Genomic DNA, 19759 nt, shown 5'->3' on the forward strand with positions numbered 1-19759 from the left:
GTCATCAGGATAGGTCATCAATACTAAAAAGCAGACAATCCCTTTAAACCACTCCCTGGCTGGTACCTTGATCCAGAGGTGGTTACACAAGTGTCCCACCGACTGACTACTAGAATGTTTAAACTCCTCCTCTGTCGATATTAGAACCATGTGCAAATATAGGCGTTATATATTTAGTGCCCTGGAGCAAGGGTTCTTTGGACTATGGATGTTGGTGGACATTTGCCCCTATTGCTACTGCCATCGACACACTACTTCAGTGCCCTTGGAAGGGTTAATTTGCACTATGTTATATTGTTAAACTATATTTTATATTTCAGTGTAATATATCCTGTTCATGTGCAGTGTCATTGCACTATATCTGCACTGCACTGTTGAAAGGGTTAATACACAGTCACGTAATACTGTGAGACTTTAGGATTTTCTACCCATGTGCTGAGAAGTTAGAAATCTTCCACAGTTACTATAAGGGACTATGCAAAGTTTTTGAGGGAAAAAACAGACTCTCTGACCTTTTCACTGTAAAAAACAGCTTAGTCATTCCTGTAGACTTGTATTGAAACTACAAACAAGTCTATAACAGACTGAAATTGCAACATTGTTTCTGTTTAGGCTGTGATTCTTCACTCTACGCCGCCCACTAGAAAGCTAGAAATGGTAGATAAACAGAGAAATTAGGGCCTTTAGTTGTCTGCAGACACGGACCAGTGTTTAGTAAGAGAGTCTCTGCTAGAGGGTCAGCCAGATGACCAAGCCACAGATCCTGGACAACTACCAGCCCTTTGGCCAGGGTAATAGCCCTTTAAGAGAAAGAGGGACAGTTAGGTTAGGTCTTTCCTCAGCATGAAACCTTCTTCTGTCCAGGAAGAGACTGAAGAAGCCAACTGAGTGCCTTTAGCTGTATTGCTTTGCACTGGAGTTCCTCCAGTGAAGAAAGTAAAGTCACAGTCACATTGGTTTATTGTAATCCCTAACTCTCTGGACTGTGGTTTTCAGAGATTTCGATCCTGAATACCTATCCTCAGGATAGTTCATCAGTATCCTCAGTGGGCATTCGACACCTGGGACCCCAGCTGATCAGCTGTTTGAGAAGACACTGGCGCCCCTGTGAGCACTGTGGCCTTTTCCGTGCTTACCAAGCACCGCGCCGTACATTGTATAGCAGCTGTGCTTGGTATTGCGTTCAGTGCCATAGAAGTGGATGTGGCAATATCAAGCAGAGCCACTATACGATGTATGACACTGTGCTTGGTAAGCTGCGAGAAAGCTGTGGTGCTCACAGGAGCACCGGTGCTTTCTTAAACACTTGATCTACGGTGTGTCCCGGGTGTTGGACCCCCACTGATCAGATACTGATGATCTATCCAGAGTATAGCTCATCACCAGTATCAAAATCTCGGAAAACCCCTTTAATTCTTATTGGGGTGCACCGACCTAACCATCCCTTCTGGAAAGCAGCAACACCCGGTGACACCTCGACAGTGTCTAGGGGAATCAGCGTAGCGTTGGGGCCACCAGAAACCCGGCCACTGCATACATATTAGGGCAAACACATTTTTAACTCTTTCCTCTACACTTTGTGGAACACTGCTCTGCAATGGGAAGCTGCATACATTAGCAATGCCCCCCAGGTATAATTTTCTTTAGAATTCCAGATAGAAAGCATTTAAGGTTTGCAAGTCTGACAAGTCCTTTAATAGCAGCACAATGGTACAATATATGACCACATCAAGACATTGGGGGGAATTTATCATTAGGAGAATATTTGAAGTCAGTTTTGCTTTAGTCTGAGTTGGAGAACTTTGTGCCACATTTATCAAATGTTGCATGTTGTTTGATAAATTTGTCTTGTCCTTAAAACTAACACTTCTGTCTAGAGAAGCTCCTCCACCCTGCTCCTGGAGTGAGATTGCGACTTATTTGCGACTTAAAAAAAAAGTCTCAGTGATAAATCTGGAGTGAAACTCATTAACATAGCTAACCACGCCCACTTTCCCACCCATATTACAAAACTGGAGTCAGTGGTGTACACATGCAAAAAGTCGCATAAATTTTGCGCAAGCGAGTGCAAAAAAGTCGCAAAAGCCCTATTTTGCGACTTTTTGATGCCAGAATTCTGGAGTGAAGGTATGATAAATCAGGGCCGTTGTGTTTATTTTCTTTCCATCTGTGACAAGCGTTATCTCTCTAGCTGTTGTGTGCCAACTTCCTGGTTCTTCCAAAGGTTTCCATGAAGGTGCCAGGAAACAGCATCCTTATATATGAGTGGCCAACCCTCATATCCATAATTTCATCATTCAGCATGGCGACGATGGTTTTATTACTCTCACTTGTGCTCCTTGCATTGGCGTCTCCTGCTACCACAGGTAAGAGCAGGGGGGGGGGCAAATGTAACTAGAGATGAACGAATTGATTCTATTGAATCCAGATTCAACCCAAAACATTTTCTGGCAATCAAAGTACTTTTGATTCGGGTAGTATCAATTTGGACATGTCCTGAATCAAAGCACAAGACTGATTCGGATGAATCAGATCCAAATCAAATTTGACGACATTCTCTACTTTCCAAATTCTCATTCTGTTCTATTAAATGCTATTTGCCATTTTATTTATTTTGTAGCTTTTCATTCTAGAAATTGTTTTTTTCACTGTCAGGTTTGATTGAAGGACATGGTCGTCCATTCATCTCACATACTTAAGAGAACATTTGTTGTTCTGCATTCTTTAGAATTCTTTATGTATTATACCTTAATGATTGATTTTTATCAGGTGTGCTAATATATTTCTGGCAATATGGTACTTGTCTATCTGTACTATTTTTGACATATGTTTTATTTTATGCCAATTCTTCTTTACCAAACAGAGAACATAAGTTATGACTTTGAGCCTTCACCCCAGCTTAGTTAAATTGTCTATAGGTAATTTAACTAAGTTAAAATAGCCTATAGATTCAAGCTGCTTCTTTGAGTATCCCACAAAGTTTACACTGTAGCTTTTATTCTTCAGATAGGCTGCTGTATATTAGCACGAGCTGAATACGTTCTCACAAGGGAGACATTGCCTGGTGGACGATTTACATTGCTGCAAATATGACAAAGTACAAGCAACCTGTTGTGCAAAAAAATTGTTCATGGTCAAAGCAAGGAGTAGCCAGTAGTCAAATTCAATACACGGGCAAATAGTTATACTTGGTCAGAAAATTTCCTGGGGTCCAGAAACGTAGTGGTATAAAAAAATAAAAAATAAGTAGTTATCTCATCAGTAGGTATCACTTCAGGTTATTACAGGTAAAGGCAACATAGGATGTAAAAAAATAATAATATACAGTACAGACCAAGTACCTCTTGAAGCTCATCAAGAGAATGCCAAGAGTGTGCAAAGCAGTAATCAAAGCAAAAGGTGGCTACTTTGAAGAACCTAGAATATGACATATTTTCAGTTGTTTCACACTTGTTTGTTATGTATATACTTCCACATGTGTTAATTCATAGTTTTGATGCCTTCATAGTCATGAAAATAAAGAAAACTCTTTGAATGAGAAGGTGTGTCCAAACTTTTGGTCTGTACTGTATATATATTTAGTTTAAAATATATAAATACTGCACCTTCTTCTTCCTTGTAGTTTCCAGACAGTTGCACTGAATGGATGAACAGATAGCTTACTGGCCAGCACAAGAGTATATAGCTGGAGCTAGACTGGGCACACAGCCCATGGTTTAATATGAAATATGTATGAAAATATATTCCAGAGTAATACTGTCAACCAAGATGCCTAAAGCTACAATATCAACCAACCAGACCCACTCGATGTGAAAGCAGTCAATTCAGAGCAGTTCCTCATGTTTGCTTTACTTATCTTAATTTGCTATTACTTTAATTCACACTGATCATATTATCATATCACCTTCTTATTCTAGTTCTAATGTATTCATTTTAGATAGAGCACCAAATCAAGAGAACAGAAGTAACGGTATGTCCTAATATGCATGTATATATATATATATATGCACTAAGTGGAGGGGGAATGTGTAGTAAAACTTAACTTTTAATAAGTGCATTATAAGAATAATGAATGCAAAACACCCCAAATACAAAGACAAGAAACATGGGAGTTGTTATAAAATATGCCCCCCTAACGCTGGTAGTATATCTAATCAACCGAATGGTAACCCATATAATAGTATCAATGTGTTGATGATTGAAAGTATACGGTCTTACCGGATCCTGTAGAGAACACTGGTGTGGGTCCGGTACTGAACAGGGGACCAATTGGTTCCATATTGGGGTCCAGGCGTCCGTGCAGTGGTAGCTCTGTTTAAATCGGGAGGAATCTATCCCTAATTAGACCCTAAAAAAAGGGGAGGGGAGACTACTGTTAAACCCTACCTATCTACACAGTGCACCCCCCCCGAAAAGGGCGACCCTGTCCGGAAACCTGCCCCTGTATACGGCCAATTCCCTAAATGTAGTCCCTGAGGTCTGCTCCCGAGGTGCCACGTTTCTATCCACTCTGTCACCGGACTCATCAGTGGATAAAAAACAGAGACTATAATGTTGGTTGTAAACCAGACTACAATAGTGTGATAACAATTTGGGAAATTGCAGAAAGTACCAGCTCCACAGTGGTGGAGAACGGCATGCCCCTTATCAATGCAGACGCCCACCAGTGGGATCAGGTGTTCAGGAAAATATGTCCTGTGGTTCTGGGCGTCCGCTTACCAGCCTGGGGGACCATGTATATATATGGTCACACATTTTGCTTATTCAAAAAGGATTGTCCAGGATTTTTAAAAAATCTGCCGACCCAGTGAACCTGTGAAGAGAAGCTATAGTTACCTGCTACCCTCCTTTCCGTGGCTCCCAGTCTTCACAAGACTTCCGATCCCAATTTGTAAACTTAATTACACAGATGTGGTCACACAACTGAGTTGCATTCCCAATTGAGGACACGTCACCTCTGAGGCCAGTCATTGGCTGCAGCAGTGCATGTGACCTTTTTTTTTTTAGGAAATTTACAGGACTGGAAGTCCAATAAAGAGACCAGTGTGGTGCAGGTAAGTATAGGTCTCTTCACAGGTAAGTATAGCTCCCCTTGTGGAGGAAAGAAAACTTGGACAACCCCTTTTAGGCCTCCTATATGAGTTTGTAAGTCCTATAGCGAAACCTGTAAAAAAAAAAAATGAGGAGAAAACTCTGTTATTCCCAAAAACACAATAAAAATGACAACAACAAAAAAATTAGGAGAATTTATCATGCCCCGCATTCCAGAATTCTGGCTTCAAAGAATCCCAAAGTAAGGGCTTTGCTCACTCCAGTAGTGAAATATGGGTGGAAAGTGGGTGTGATTAACTATGTTGCATAGGGGGATAACTGTAGAATTTAGACTGTGCCAAGAATGGACAGGTCCGTTCTTGGCGTGGTTACTGTGTGGACCCCTTGCAAAGCCACAGCGGGAGCCTGCTTGTGGTTTAGCTCAATTCAATGGAGTTAAACCCATGGCAGGTCCGCATGAAAACCCATGGCTGAATCCGCCACGCAACGCATCGGTTTCTGCCATGGGATACATGGTGGATTTAGTTTTGGACACAATTGTCCATCTGAACATACCCTAAGGCCTCATGCACACGAACGTTGTTTTCGTCCGCATCTGAGCCGCATTTTTTGCTCGGGTGCGGACCCATTCACTTCAATGGGGCTGCAAAAGATGCGGACAGCACTCCGTCTGCTGTCCGCATCCGTTGCTCCGTTCCGTGGCCCCCCAAAAAAAATAATAGAATGTTTTGCGGACAAGAATAGGCATTTCTATTATGGAAGCTCGTTCCGTTCCGCAAATTGCGAAAAGCACACGGGTGGCATCCGTGTTTTGTGGATCCGCAATTTGTGGACAACAAAACACAGCACAGTCGCGTGCATGAGGCCTAAGGCCCCTTTCGCACGGGCGAGAATTCCGTGCGGGTGCAATGCGTGAGGTGAACGCTTTGCACCCACACTGAATCAGGACCCATTCACTTCAATGGGGCTGTTCAGACGAGCGGTGATTTCCACGCATCACTTGTACGTTGCGTGAAAATCGCAGCATGTTCTATATTCTGTGTTTTTTACGCAACGCAGGCCCCATAGAAATGAATGGGTCTGCGTGAAAATTACATAGCATCCGCAAGCAAGTGCGGATGCAATGCGATTTTCACGCATGGTTGCTAGGAGATGATGTTAGTAAATTGATTAAAGTCAATTTACCGTATTATTTTCCCTCAATCTTCATTCAGCAGGACCTGCGCTGACGTCACCGTGCTCACCACATGGTGAGCGCGATTACGTAATCAAAGATCCTTTTGCAGGTCCTCAAAGGAGAAGAAAGAAGACGATGCCGGCTACGCGATCAAGTGGATGGGGTGAGTTAATTTTTTTAAATTTTTAACACCTCAAGCCACATTTTAGTAAGCATTCTGTATTAAGAATGCTATTGTTTTCCCTTATAACCATGTTATAAGGGAAAATAATTACATCTACACAACACCGAACCAACCCAAACCCGAACTTCAGTGAAGCAGTTCGGGTCTGGGTACCACATTCAGTTTTTTATCACGCGTGTGCAAAATGCATTGCACTCTTGCGGAAAAAAACTGAACAACGAAACGCAATCGCAGTCAAAACTGACTGAAATTGCGTGCGCACTCGCACGGGTTTCCCGAAATGCACCCGGGACGCATCCGGAGCAAATCCGGGACGCCTGTCTGAAAGAAGCCTAAAGGAGTTGTCCAAGATAAGAAAAACATGGCTGCGTTGTTTCAGAAACAGCACCCCTCCCGTTTACAATAGCTTTTGTCTGGTATTTCCGCTCAGGTTCAATGAAGTGAATGGGGATGGGCTGCAATACCACACCCAACCTGTGGACAGGAGTGATGCTGTTTTTGGACGTATTTTTATAATCCTGTACAATGCCTTTGAATATAATGATAAAAAAAAGAACACAACATTGTCTATTTTTTTTTATGGTCTACATCTGTAATTTTTTTTTTGCAGGCACCTCTGGTAAGACCCGTTTATTTCCAACATCTAGTGTGCGGTAAACATTTTCCATTCAGCTAGTTATCACATCTGTTAAATATAGAAATATAGAAATCTTTGATCAGCACTTAGTGAGGTAGATCTGGCGGGATATAGTAAGGATAATGATGACATTGGCAGGTAATCATGTCTGAATTTCGCCAAGGTATCTAAAACGGATAAATAGCACTACTATTTGGTATCCACAGCTCCTATGCAACCATATGTGTCTCCGTGGTTACAGACTACAAACACTGAACCCTTTATATTTGATAGAATAGTAAAATGGATGACTAAGGCCTAGTTCACACGAACGTTTTTTTTTGCGAGTGTACGGGCCGTTTTTTTGTGTTCCGTATACGGAACCATTCATTTCAATGGATCCGCAAAAAAAACGGAATGTGTTCCGTATGCATTCCGTTTCCGTATTTCCATTTTTCCATTCCGTTGAAAGATAGAACATGTCCTATATTTGGCCGCAAATCACGTTCCATGGCTCCATTGAAGTCAATGGGTCCGCAAAAAAAATGGAACACATACGGAAATGCATCCGTATGTCTTCCGTATCTGTTCCGTTTTTGCTGAACCATCTATTGAAAATGTTATGCCCAGCCCAATTCTTTCTATGTAATTACTGTATATGCCATACGGAAAAACGGAACAGAAAAGGAAACACAACGGAACTCAAAAACGGAACAACGGATCCGTGAAAAACGGACCGCAAAAAACTATAAAAGCCATACGTTCGTGTGAACTAGGCCTAAAGGTTTGCAGCCTGTAACCATGGACACAAAACCATAGGAAATTTTAAATCAACATTATATATACAAAGCTGCTTCATTGTTATTTTAAACTCTTTAAAGAGACACTACCCTCAGAAAAGGGTATTTTTTTTAAAAGATAAGTTTAATAAAAAAACTTTTTTTTAGCATGTCTGGCTGTTTTTCATTTTGGCTGCATTATACCATTGAAAATAAAATCTAAAATGTTAAATATTGTCCTTCTGTACCAGTCAGCACAGAGAGCTAAAACTCCTGTATAGATAGGCAATCTATTGTTAGTTTACTGCTGCTGTGAAGGCAAGATGTTATCTGCTGGTATAATAGTAGATGTAGAATTGGGATAAAAGCATAGCAGCTCTAATGCTCTCTTGATAGGCCTGGATAAAGATGTCCACAGAAGAACATTGTACTTATCAGTATAATGTGTGATGCTCATCCTCTTTACTTTCTGATGGTCTTACTGAAAATGCCAAGAGAAACTGTCTGCCGTGCTAAAAGACTAGACAAAGGAGGAAGTTTTTTGTAAAAAAAAAAAAGCAAAGCTCCCCCATAGTATATTCACATATAGGCTGTTAATTCATGAGAAAAAAAGTTGATAGCAATGTTCCTTTAATTGGTTTCTTCTAACTTTTATTATCGAAAACTATGCAATGAAATGAAGCATTCTACTTTTTGTCTAGCACAAGTGTTGGCCCTGAGATTGACAAATGGAACCCGTTGTTCTGGTCGAGTGGAGGTCTACGCTAATAGACTGTGGGGCACAGTGTGTGATGATCTCTGGGATCTGAGCGATGCGGAAGTGGTATGCCGCCAAATAGGCTGTGGAAAGCCCATCTCCTTTCAAATAAATGGCTTTTTTGGCATGGGAAAAGGACCTATTTATTTAGATGATATGAACTGTCTAGGAAATGAGACATATCTGTGGAACTGCCCCAATCGTGGGCTGGGCAGACACAACTGTGGTCACTCTGAAGATGCCGGAGTTACCTGCGCAGGTAAAATGTGACAATCAAATCTTATTTCTATCATGTAACATTACACAGAAATGTTCAGAATCCACCAACCAGGATATCTGCGCCCTTGACTATGGTGCATGCACCTGCCCTAGAGGAACTGCTATAGCATTCATGCAGGGCAGGGGGCAGCACCACTCTTTTCCCCTTAGACCTCTTTCACACAAGCGAGTTTTCGGTCCGGATGTGTGATGCCTGCAACAAACCCATAGCATCCCGCATGAATCCTCACCCATTTATTTCAACGGGTCTGCGCACATGAGCGTTGTTTTTCACACATCATTTCTGCGTTCAGGAAAAATGGCAGCATGTTCTATATTGTGTGTTTTTCACGAAGCCCTGGCCCCATAGAAGTGAATGGGCTTCAGTGAAAAATGCATTGCATCCAAATGTAATCCGGATACAGTCCGGGTGCAATGCATTTTTCACTGATGGTTGCTGGCAGATGTTGTTTATAAACCTTCCGTTTTTTTTATCACGCACGTGAAAAACACATCAAAATGGATTGCACCCGCGCGGAAAAAAACAGAACAATCGCAGACAAAACTGACTAAACTTGCTTGCAAAATAGTGCGAGTTTTACTGATCGCACCCTGAACGCATCCGCAGCCAATCCGTATCGTTTGTGTAAAAGAAGCCTTAGTGCTTTCTTCCAACTCCCTATAGTGGGGAATAGACATGTCGATCATCGAGCCAATGGGTAGTGGAACTGGGCAGTAGGAAAGTTAAAAATAGTGATCTATTCTGGACTCCTTATTTGCAGTACTTCTCATATATTACTGCAGATAATAGTCCAAGATCATGCTGACAGATTCCCTTTGAGGTGTTCTGGCACCAAGACATTATCAGCATATTCTTTAAAGGGCTTGTCCGAGTTATTTTTTTGTTCTTTTTCTAACTAATCAAATGTAAAGGCTTTACCATGCACTTACTTTATCTGCAGTGGCTCCTTTCTCAGATTTCACTGAGGGTCACATGACCTGTGATGTCAGCTGCTCTGGTGATGTTTCGTGCACAAGCCTAAGAGAGCAGATATGTGTCTCTGTCTGTGTCACTGTGCTGGCCACGCCCCCCTTCACTGCTACTCTCTCCCTGGATTCTTCAGGAAACTTGAACCCCTTCAGCAGCACACACTCAGGGCTGGAGGCTTTACTGAGTAGCTGCAGGCAGTGAAGAGACACAGGATCTTCCCTCCTCATCCTGCAGACACAGAGCTGACAGACTGGAGGAGTTTTGCAAAGCATTGCACAAGAACAGGTAGGGGGGAAGATCCTGTGTGCATCAGCAGTGTCACTGTACAGCTGGGACTTGTAGTCTTACACATACAACATGCTGCTGAGTCTCCCAGCAGGCAGACATGTCACTTAGGGCAGCACTGTTATTCACTCCCTTTGCAGGGCACAAATATTCATGAGGAAAACCTTTGAGATTGTTGATACTGAAGGTAAAAAGAGGCTAGAAGAGAATTCCAGATAATGAGAGTATAATGGAAGAATTTAAAAAAAAATTTCAGGAGAATAATAATTCTGCTAGCAGACTGATTGTTTGGGATACTGCCAAGGCATACTTAAGAGGACTGTTGTTTAAAAAGGTGAATTACTGGAAGAAAAGTACTAGAGAAAAAGGTAATGCATTGGAAAAATTTTTTGAAGAAGCAAGAACAACATGTATAACGCACCCCACTGAATATAATAGGAAAATATGGGAGGAAGAACAGGAAAAGTTAAAAATACATCAACTAGATAGAAGTAGGAAAGAATTGCTTTTTCAAGGGATCCGGTTGGCCTCAGAGGGAGAAAAGGTCGGTAAAATTTTAGCAAGTATAGTAAAAAAATCAAAGAGGGAAATCCTGGATAGGGGCGATTAGAGATAAAATCGATGAAATAATTAGTTCACCGGAAGGAATTAAAAAAGTGTTTCTGGAATACTTCCAGGAACTATATAAGTCTAGGGTACAATACTCGAAACAAGATTTGGATCTATATTTAGACCAGATTGCTTTCAGAGAGATATCTCAGGCCCAAAAGGAATATTTAGAAAAAGAAATATCAATAGTAGAAATAAACAAGGTTTTGGGTAAGGTGAAACCTGAAAAAGCACCAGGGTGCGATGGTCTTCCCTTTGAAATATACAAAACTTTCTCCCAGGTGCTAATACCAGAACTAAAAATAACACTGAATGAGGCTCAAAAAATAGGGGATTTACCAGATTCTATGAAAGAGGCAATTATCACACTAATTCCAAAAAAAGGTAAAGAACAATTAGACCCTGGGTCATATAGACCAATATCCTTGTTAAACACGGATGTTAACATTTTGGCAAAGGTCTTGGCAGATAGGCTTTCAAAGGTGATTTAAGTTGTAATACATGAAGATCAGACTGGTTTTATACTTGCTATTGCAATTGAGCCCTTGGCAAGTATAATAAGAAATGATAGGGAGTTTAAAGGCTTTCAATATGCGGAAGGAGAAGAAAAATTGTTAATGTATGCGGACGATATTTTACTATTTATGCACAATACTGGGGATCAGTTTAATAGAGTAATAGATATAATAGATACGTTTTTTTTTTTTTTTCTGGTTTAAATATTAATTGGGGGAAATCCCATATGATGATATTAGGAGATGTGCAATCACAGGGAGATTCAAGGGTGCATGTACTTGAAAAACACGAGAGTTTTAAATATTTAGGTATACAAATCTCTGGAAATATAGAAGAATATGAAAAACTAAATGTACTCCCTGTAATAAAAGAAGGGAACTTGGGGAAATGAGGAAATAGAATTTAGTTTTTGCCTAAAACTTGCTTAGATTAGTTATATATTACTGACCATCAGATTTACAGTGATATATAATTTTTTTTCATAACTCGGACAACCCCTTTAAGTCCTGGAAATTGCAAAGTGGGATCAGATCTGTTTTTCTAGCACTTCACACAGTTGTTCGATTAGATTGAGACCTGGGAACTTTAAAGGCCATGTTAGCACCTTAAACCCTTTGCAATAGTCCTCAAACGATCCCTAAACAGTTCCTGCAGAGTCAGTGGCGTACATACAGGGATCGCAGGGGTCGCAGTTGCGACCGGGCCCGGCACTCCAGGGGGCCCGGCTGCCTGTGGACCCTTGGCCCCTGCAGTAGTGCCACTCAAACTCAGGTGTGGGCCCGCGGCAGCGATGGCGGCAGATGACAGGGAGATGAACGCTTCCATTGTGGAAGCGCTCATCTCCATAGTGATCTGTATCGCTGTCCTCACGACAGCGATACAGATAGCTGTGCTGCGGCCGGGCAGGGGGGGGAGGCGTCTCCCTTCCCTGTTCCTCTGATAGGCTGCGGGCCTTGTGCCGGCAGCCTATCAGAGCGTGAGCCGTACATCGCGGGACACAGGCCAGAAGAGGCCTGCATCGCATCGCTGCTAAGGAGGTAAGTATAAGGTTTTATTATTATTTTTTTATACTAGACTTTACTGGGACATGAGGAGGCACTTCTTACTGGCAAATAGGGGGGGTTGGCACTTCTTACTGACAAATGGGGGGGGTTGGCAACTTGGCACTTACTGGCAAATGGGGGGGTTGGCAACTTGGCACTTACTGACAAATGGGGGGGTTGGCACTTCTTACTGGCAAAAGAGGGGGGTTGGCGCTTACTGGCAAATGAAGGGGGTTGGCACTTCATACTGGCAAATGAGGGAGGGTTGGCACTTCATACTGGCAAAGGAAGGGGGGGGGTTGGCACTTGATACTGGCACACGGGGGTTTGGCATTTGATACTGGCACACGGGGGGTTGGCACTTGATACTGGCACACGGGGGTTTTGGCACTTGATACTGGCACATGGAGGGTTGGCACTTGATACTGGCACATGGAGGGTTGGCACTTGATACTGGCACATGGGGGGGAGAGAGGCACTTGTTGCTGGCACATTATTGGGGGCACTATTGGGGACCACAGGGCACAGTATTGGGGTAGTAGGATGTTTTATCCAGAAGATGGTGGGATGATGGATGATGGAAAAGTAGTAAACTAAGATTTTTTGTTTTTGTCAAACTGCAGAGATTAAAAACGGCGTAAAAATGGTCTGGTCTAAAAGGAGAAGACAAGGACAGAGAACATCTATATCGAAGAAGACGTCACTGGATGTAAGAGGTACGGGCGCGATTTATGGGTGGGGCTGTGTGTGGGTGTGGTTTAAGGGCAGGTGGGGGCCCCATAATCTCCTATTGCCCGGGGAAACGCCCCTCCCCAGACCGGGGGGGGGGGGGGCCCATGGATCAGTTTCGCACCAGGGCCCCATGGATTGTGTGTACGCCACTGTGCAGAGTGGTAGGTTGCATTATTCTGCTGAAAGGCCACTGCCATGCGGGAATACAGGAATACTGTAGAAAAGGGTGGGCTTCATTTGTAGAAATGTTTGGGTAAGTGGTACATGTCAAAGTAGCATTCATATGTCAGGGCCCTTCTTAGATCTTTACTGTTGCCCAGATCCTTATGATTGCCTATTTTCCTGCCTCACAACAAGTTCGAAAACCATCTGTTTATGGGCGAGTCCCTGAACAAAGCTTCACACCTTTATGACATCACATCCATAACTACACGAAACAAGAGAACTTGGTATTTATTTGCCCTCCAACTGCTTTCTATGAACTTTGGATTTAGTCTCTATTCACAGGTCTCTATTGTAGGGCCTGTGAATAGTGTTGAACAAATTGAAGCCAAATTAACAGATTTCCGAATTTCAGGAAAAATTTCATTTGCCACGAAGCCAAATTTCCTCGCGCTTCGTGGTAATGGTTCTGTTTTTTTCTGAAATGGCGGTAAAAAAAACCCATACTTACCTCATTCACTTGCTTGCAGTGAGGCCGTCACGGCCATCTTGATGCCGGGCGATGTCACCATGCCAGCAGTGTGGTGTCTTCAATCGAGATGGTCACGATGACCTCTCCACGAGCAAATGGATAAGGTGTGTGTGTATTTTTTTTAACCTGATTAACCCCTGAAGGGCCTCAATTGTGGCATCAGATGCCATGACCAGCGATGAATGCAGCACCTGAGGGGTTCAATGATGTAGGGGGTGTGTGTGCAATCATCGTTCCCCATCATTGTGCCTGCTACATACAAAAGAATGCAATTTGTGACAAAGTAATTTTTCATGAATCAAATTTCTTTGTGAAATTCAGCAAAGCAGCCAAATTGAATTTTTCATAACTTTGCTTATCAGTACCTTTTAATAAAGATTTCCACAGATTTTTTTTTCTCTCCTTAATTCTAGATTCAAATCCAAGTACTTCCAAGACAAGAGGTACAGACATTTATCTAACCCACAGAAATTATTATTACTGTGCTTCTTGTGGCTTTGTCACAATAAGCCTGGATATGTACATTCAGGGAATTGCCTGAATAGCAATTATTTAATATTAGGCTATAACCAACCCCTAGGGAGATGGATCTTGTAATGCAGATGGAGTGAATAATGAAATTAATTGTAGCTACAAAATTTTAAACTATGTTTTGTTTTGTTTTTAGAATTGACTACAGGCTGTTGTAAAACTGGAGCCTGTAGTCTGCTGACGGCTCATTTAGAAGAGATTCAATTCTATAGGAACAATGATAAAAAATATTATATATAAAAATAGCTTTTTATGAATTGTCCAATATATGTTCACATGTTGCGGGAAAGGGTTCCTCATGCCTAGAAATATCCCTTTGATCAGGTCAGAAAAAATGCAGTTCACTGTTTGTCCCAAGATAACATGATCGATCATTTATTTGTTGCTGGGACCCCCCACTGAAAACAAAAAAGGGCATGCTGATGCTCCATTCATAGTGTATGGGACTGACAAAGGCAGTACTATTCCATCTGTTGCCCTGCAGTGCTGGGGTCCTGGGTTCAGATCTGAACAAGGGCAATTTGTCACGCCAGTAGAGTAGATACGGACAAGCACTGTGAGGCAGTACAAGCCCTAGACGGCTAGACCACAACTGGTCGACGGTCCCTACGATACTTAAGTGCAGAGGCAGATAAACAAACACAGACAGACAAACACAATACCAGAGTCGTCAGAAATTTGTCTGAACCAGAACGGGAGACTGAGAGAGTGGTCAGAAGACAAGCTGCAGTCAGAAACACAAGATATCAATAAACGAAACAGGAACAAGGAACCTAGCTAGTGAGCCAAACAAGACTATCACTGGCAATGGTGTATGGTCAGGAAGGGATTTAAATAGAGCGCAGGGTCCCTGGATCAGAACTTGATAGGTCCATTGACTCGGCGCTCCATTAGTCAGAACACTAGTACACAGTTATAGAGCAGCTGAGCTAATCAGCCCACTGATAATCTCCCAGCAACACCCGCTGCGGGGAGAAACAGAGCATTGCATCCTGTTACTAAGGATGCAGTCTCGGTACGAGGGGGCATGGCTCAGCAGCACGTCTCTCCCGACACGGCCGTGCGCGCCTGAGGATCGTGCTGCTGGAGCCCGAACAGGTACGTTTATTACACAATTGTATGTTCTGATGTTTGTGTGGGTTGCCACTGGGTACACTGGTTTCCTCTCACACTCCGCATGCGCTGAATGCATTGTTCAGCTAAAGGGGCCTTGTTATAAGACATATACTTTAGGCTCTGTATTCTATACTGTGACCTGGTCAGAAATCGGACAAACAGATTTTTTGGAAAGGTGACAGCAATGTTATATAATTCATTCAGGTCCCCAGCATGATTTAGTATGGAAAGGGTGCCCAATCTATTATAACAATATTTTATATATGATTATAATGATATTACAGCATAATTTGGTTCTAACATCTCTAGACTCTCTACACATAATAACAATATGAAATGTAGCAAATTATTTTCTTCTTTTACAGTTCAATACATTACTCCAAAATCAGGTAATGCAATACCAATTGTTGTAAAGTATTAGATTGTGTTGTTAGATTACTTTGCTATATATTATGTTAGTGTTTTTAAGGTGTAGTTATTAGTCTGATTGTAAGATGCCAGGCTTCAGAATATATCATATTACAGCTGCAGCCCTAAAAATCTTTTTATAGTATTCTATGAGTCTGTACAGTGGCCCAGTTGACGTCAATGGGAGCAGTGCTGCAATAACCAGCTGCGTCCACTATATAGCAGACGGAGCGGTGTAGTTCTGGTGCTGCAGCTACTCTGAAACAGCTGTGATCAGCAGGGGTGTTGGATCCTCTAAGATTAGATATTGATATTGATGAAAAAAAGGAAACTAAAACAAGGAATTACCAAATTAAAAACAAAAGAAGGAAGGTATATGGAAGAAGATAAAGAACTAGCTGACTGCCTCAATGAATACTTCTGTTCAGTTTTTACAAAGGAAAATGAAGGAAAAGGACCTCAGTTAGGAAAGAAGACTAATGAATCTTTTGATGCATGTGTCTTTACAGAGGAAGAGGTTCTAAGTCAGCTGTCTAAAATTAATACAAATAAGTCACAGGGGCCTGATGGGATACACCCAAAGCTATTAAAAGACCTCAGTGGTGAACTAGCAAAACCATTAACAGATTTATTTAACCAATCACTGGCAACAGGAGTCGTCCCAGAAGATTGGAAATTAGCAAATGTTGTGCCCATTCACAAGAAAGGTAGTAGGGAGGAATCGGGCAACTATAGGCCTGTAAGCCTGACATCAATAGTGGGGAAATTAATGGAAACCATACTTAGGGAGAGGATTGTGGAACATCTAAAATCCCATGGATTGAAAGATGAAAAACAGCATGGGTTTACTTCATGTCAAACTAATCTTAGAGATTTTTTTGATTGGGTGACTAAAATAATAGATGGCGGAGGTGCAGTAGACATTGCTTATCTAGATTTTAGTAAGGCTTTTGATACTGTCCCACATAGAAGGCTTATCAATAAATTGCAGTCTTTGGGCTTGGACTCCCATATTGTTGAATGGATTAGGCAGTGGCTGAGGGACAGACAACATAGGGTTGTAGTCAATGGAGTATATTCAGACCATGGTCTGGTTACCAGTGGGGTACCTCAGGGATCTGTTCTGGGACCCATATTGTTTAATATCTTTATCAGCGAAATTGCAGAAGGCCTCGATGGTAAGGTGTGTCTTTTTGCTGATGACACAAAGATTTGTAACAGGGTTGATGTTCCTGGAGGAATACACCAAATGGAAAAGGATTTAGGAAAACTAGAGGAATGGTCAAAAATCTGGCAAATAAAACGTAATGTTGATAAGTGCAACATAATGCACCTGGGGCGTAAAAACCCAAGAGCAGAATATAAAATTAGTGATACGGTCCTAACCTCAGTATCTGAGGAAAGGGATTTAGGGGTCATTATTTCAGAAGACTTAAAGGTAGGCAGACAATGACATAGAGCAGCAGGAAATGCTAGCAGAATGCTTGGGTGTATAGGGAGAGGCATTACCAGTAGAAAGAGGGAGGTGCTCATGCCGCTCTACAGAGCACTAGTGAGACCTCATTTGGAGTATTGTGCGCAGTACTGGAGACCATATCTCCAGAAGGATATTGATACTTTGGAGAGAGTTCAGAGAAGAGCTACTAAACTGGTACATGGATTGCAGGATAAAACTTACCAGGAAAGATTAAAGAACCTTAACATGTATAGCTTGGAAGAAAGACGAGACAGAGGGAATATGATAGAAACTGCTAAATACATGAAGGGAATCAACAAGGTAAAAGAGGAAAGAATATTTAAAAGAAGAAAAACTGCTACAAGAGGACATAGTTTTAAATTAGAGGGGCAAAGGTTTAAAAGTAATATCAGGAAGTATTACTTTACTGAGAGAGTAGTGGATGCATGGAATAGCCTTCCTGCAGAAGTGGTAGCTGCAAATACAGTGAAGGAGTTTAAGCATGCATGGGATAGGCATAAGGCCATCCTTCATATAAGATAGGGCCAGGGGCTATCCATAGTATTCAGTATATTGGGCAGACTAGATGGGCCAAATGGTTCTTATCTGCCGACACATTCTATGTTTCTATGTTTCTATGTCCTATCCAGAGGATGAATTCAAAATTGCTACACAATTACATATCCTTTATATGTAATGCTCCTGGCAGTGGAGTGCACAGAAGAGAGGGGGCCCCATAGTGAAGATTAAAATGAACCTCTATTATAGGGGTGTTAGGTGTTTTTTCCACCATTTCTCACCCATTCCATGATTCTTGCTATAATTATTTCCTTTTTTTTTTTTATCACAGAGGGAAGTCTTGCACTAGTTCTCCCAACTCATTAGGGTAGGACCAACCAGGGTGCCCTCTAAGTGCCACCCTCCCTCCAAGTGCCACATAGCTGCTGGGTAGTCTGAAACTATGGTATGCAAGCCATTGGCTCCTGAGCTAAAGGCATAAATTCAGATAACATCATTGATTTAGGGAATATTTCATTATATCATTATCTAATATAGGTTTGTATGGTCTCTGTGGCCAAATCTGTATGTTAAATCTCATCTGCTACTAACTAATCTTTGCTATTCCAAAACTCATTAACTTCTATAAGACCTATACACTTGGCTTAACCATATGTTGCTTTCACAGATTCACAGCTATTTAATACTACAACATCAGGTAGAGTCTAACCAAGTGTCTCCTTATAAAAATATATATTTTTTCCTTTTAAGTCTAATTGAATTTAAATCCCGGTTTTGATTGTAATTATACTCAATATACTAATGATATAATAAAAATATATGTATTTATTTAGCATCTATATATTACATGTAACAAATTATTCCCCTGTAGGTCAGCAGTACTTTACGTCTGCAATATCAGGTATAACCACTTACCTCTATATAACAAAATCATTGTATTCTCATTTGAAACAAGTTTCTGTACCAATATTCATGACTGACGGCATACAGAAGTACTGAGATTTGAGCCTCAGTTGAGTTCAATGGTAATTGTATACATTTCTCTGCACTGAACTCCCCCTAGAGTTGGCTGCGGGCAAACCATTATATCCCATCCAGTTTTAGGAAAAGCAGTGGCTTCAGACCAGTAGAGAGGATGTTTATAAATGTATGTAGGCCAGTTTCACATTCAGAAGGATAGCCATATTTATAAAGCTCCTGTTCCACATTTTCCAACACAGAAGTCAGGGAAAGTCAGAAAATTTGTGACTTATTGTATCTAAAAATGATTTCTCCATGAATTAAAAAAATTGTAAATTCAAAATCTCACTCTGGGCCCTTACCAGGTTTTGCTATGAGGCCCTATGATATCTGTGAACGCCCCTGATTCGGACTCATATAGAAACAGAGATGGGTACAATTTAGCTAAATACATTTTTTAACAATCAAACAGTGTAAAACATCTCTATCATTATATTCCAAGGTTCACCAACACCTTCATCAGGACCCATATGTACTACCCAGAATTCCACCACTGCATTGTCTAGAAAGTTCATCAAGAATATACAGTATCATCGTGTACACAAGATTAGTGGGGGGAGATTTATCACACTGGGGTAAAGTAGAACTGGCTCAGTTGTCCATAGAAACCAATCTAATTCCACCTTTTATTTTCCAAAGGAGCTGTGAAAAATGAAAGGAGGAATCTGATTGGTTGCTATGGCCAACTAAGCCAGTTCTACTTTACACCAGTTTGATAAATCTCCCCCAGTATGCTGGCTTAATCCTATATTTGATGTTACATTATTCAGCCGTTTATATTCTACTATTTGAATCATTCTGAAAAACACAAGCTGTGAACCTAATTTTATCATGTAACTTGCATGCATTAGGGGCGTTGCTAGATTAAAACATTCGGGGCCTGTGCCCCTGATGTTTTGTCCCAGGCCCCGAATGTATTGCCTGCCAGATAGATACAACTGTATTGCCATCCTCAGGATGGTTGTGCTTATTTAACTGGGACTGTATGTTAGGGCTGAAGGGAGTGATGTTATTTA

General features: G+C 41.5%; 1 protein-coding gene across 1 annotated transcript in view; it reads left to right on the forward strand.

Annotated features, from left to right (window-relative positions):
- The first annotated feature begins 2311 nt into the window (after positions 1 to 2311).
- The window catches only part of LOC121005506 (deleted in malignant brain tumors 1 protein-like), a 56846-nt gene continuing 39398 nt past the window's right edge, over positions 2312 to 19759 (forward strand). Inside the window, exons 1-2 of the mRNA XM_040438273.1 lie at positions 2312 to 2366; positions 5008 to 5076. Of these exons, the coding sequence (XP_040294207.1) occupies positions 2312 to 2366; positions 5008 to 5076 (124 nt within the window). The remainder of the gene's footprint in view (positions 2367 to 5007; positions 5077 to 19759) is intronic.

The sequence above is a fragment of the Bufo bufo genome, chromosome 6 (genome assembly GCF_905171765.1).
Source record: "Bufo bufo chromosome 6, aBufBuf1.1, whole genome shotgun sequence".
Classification (NCBI taxonomy): Eukaryota; Metazoa; Chordata; class Amphibia; order Anura; family Bufonidae; genus Bufo; species Bufo bufo.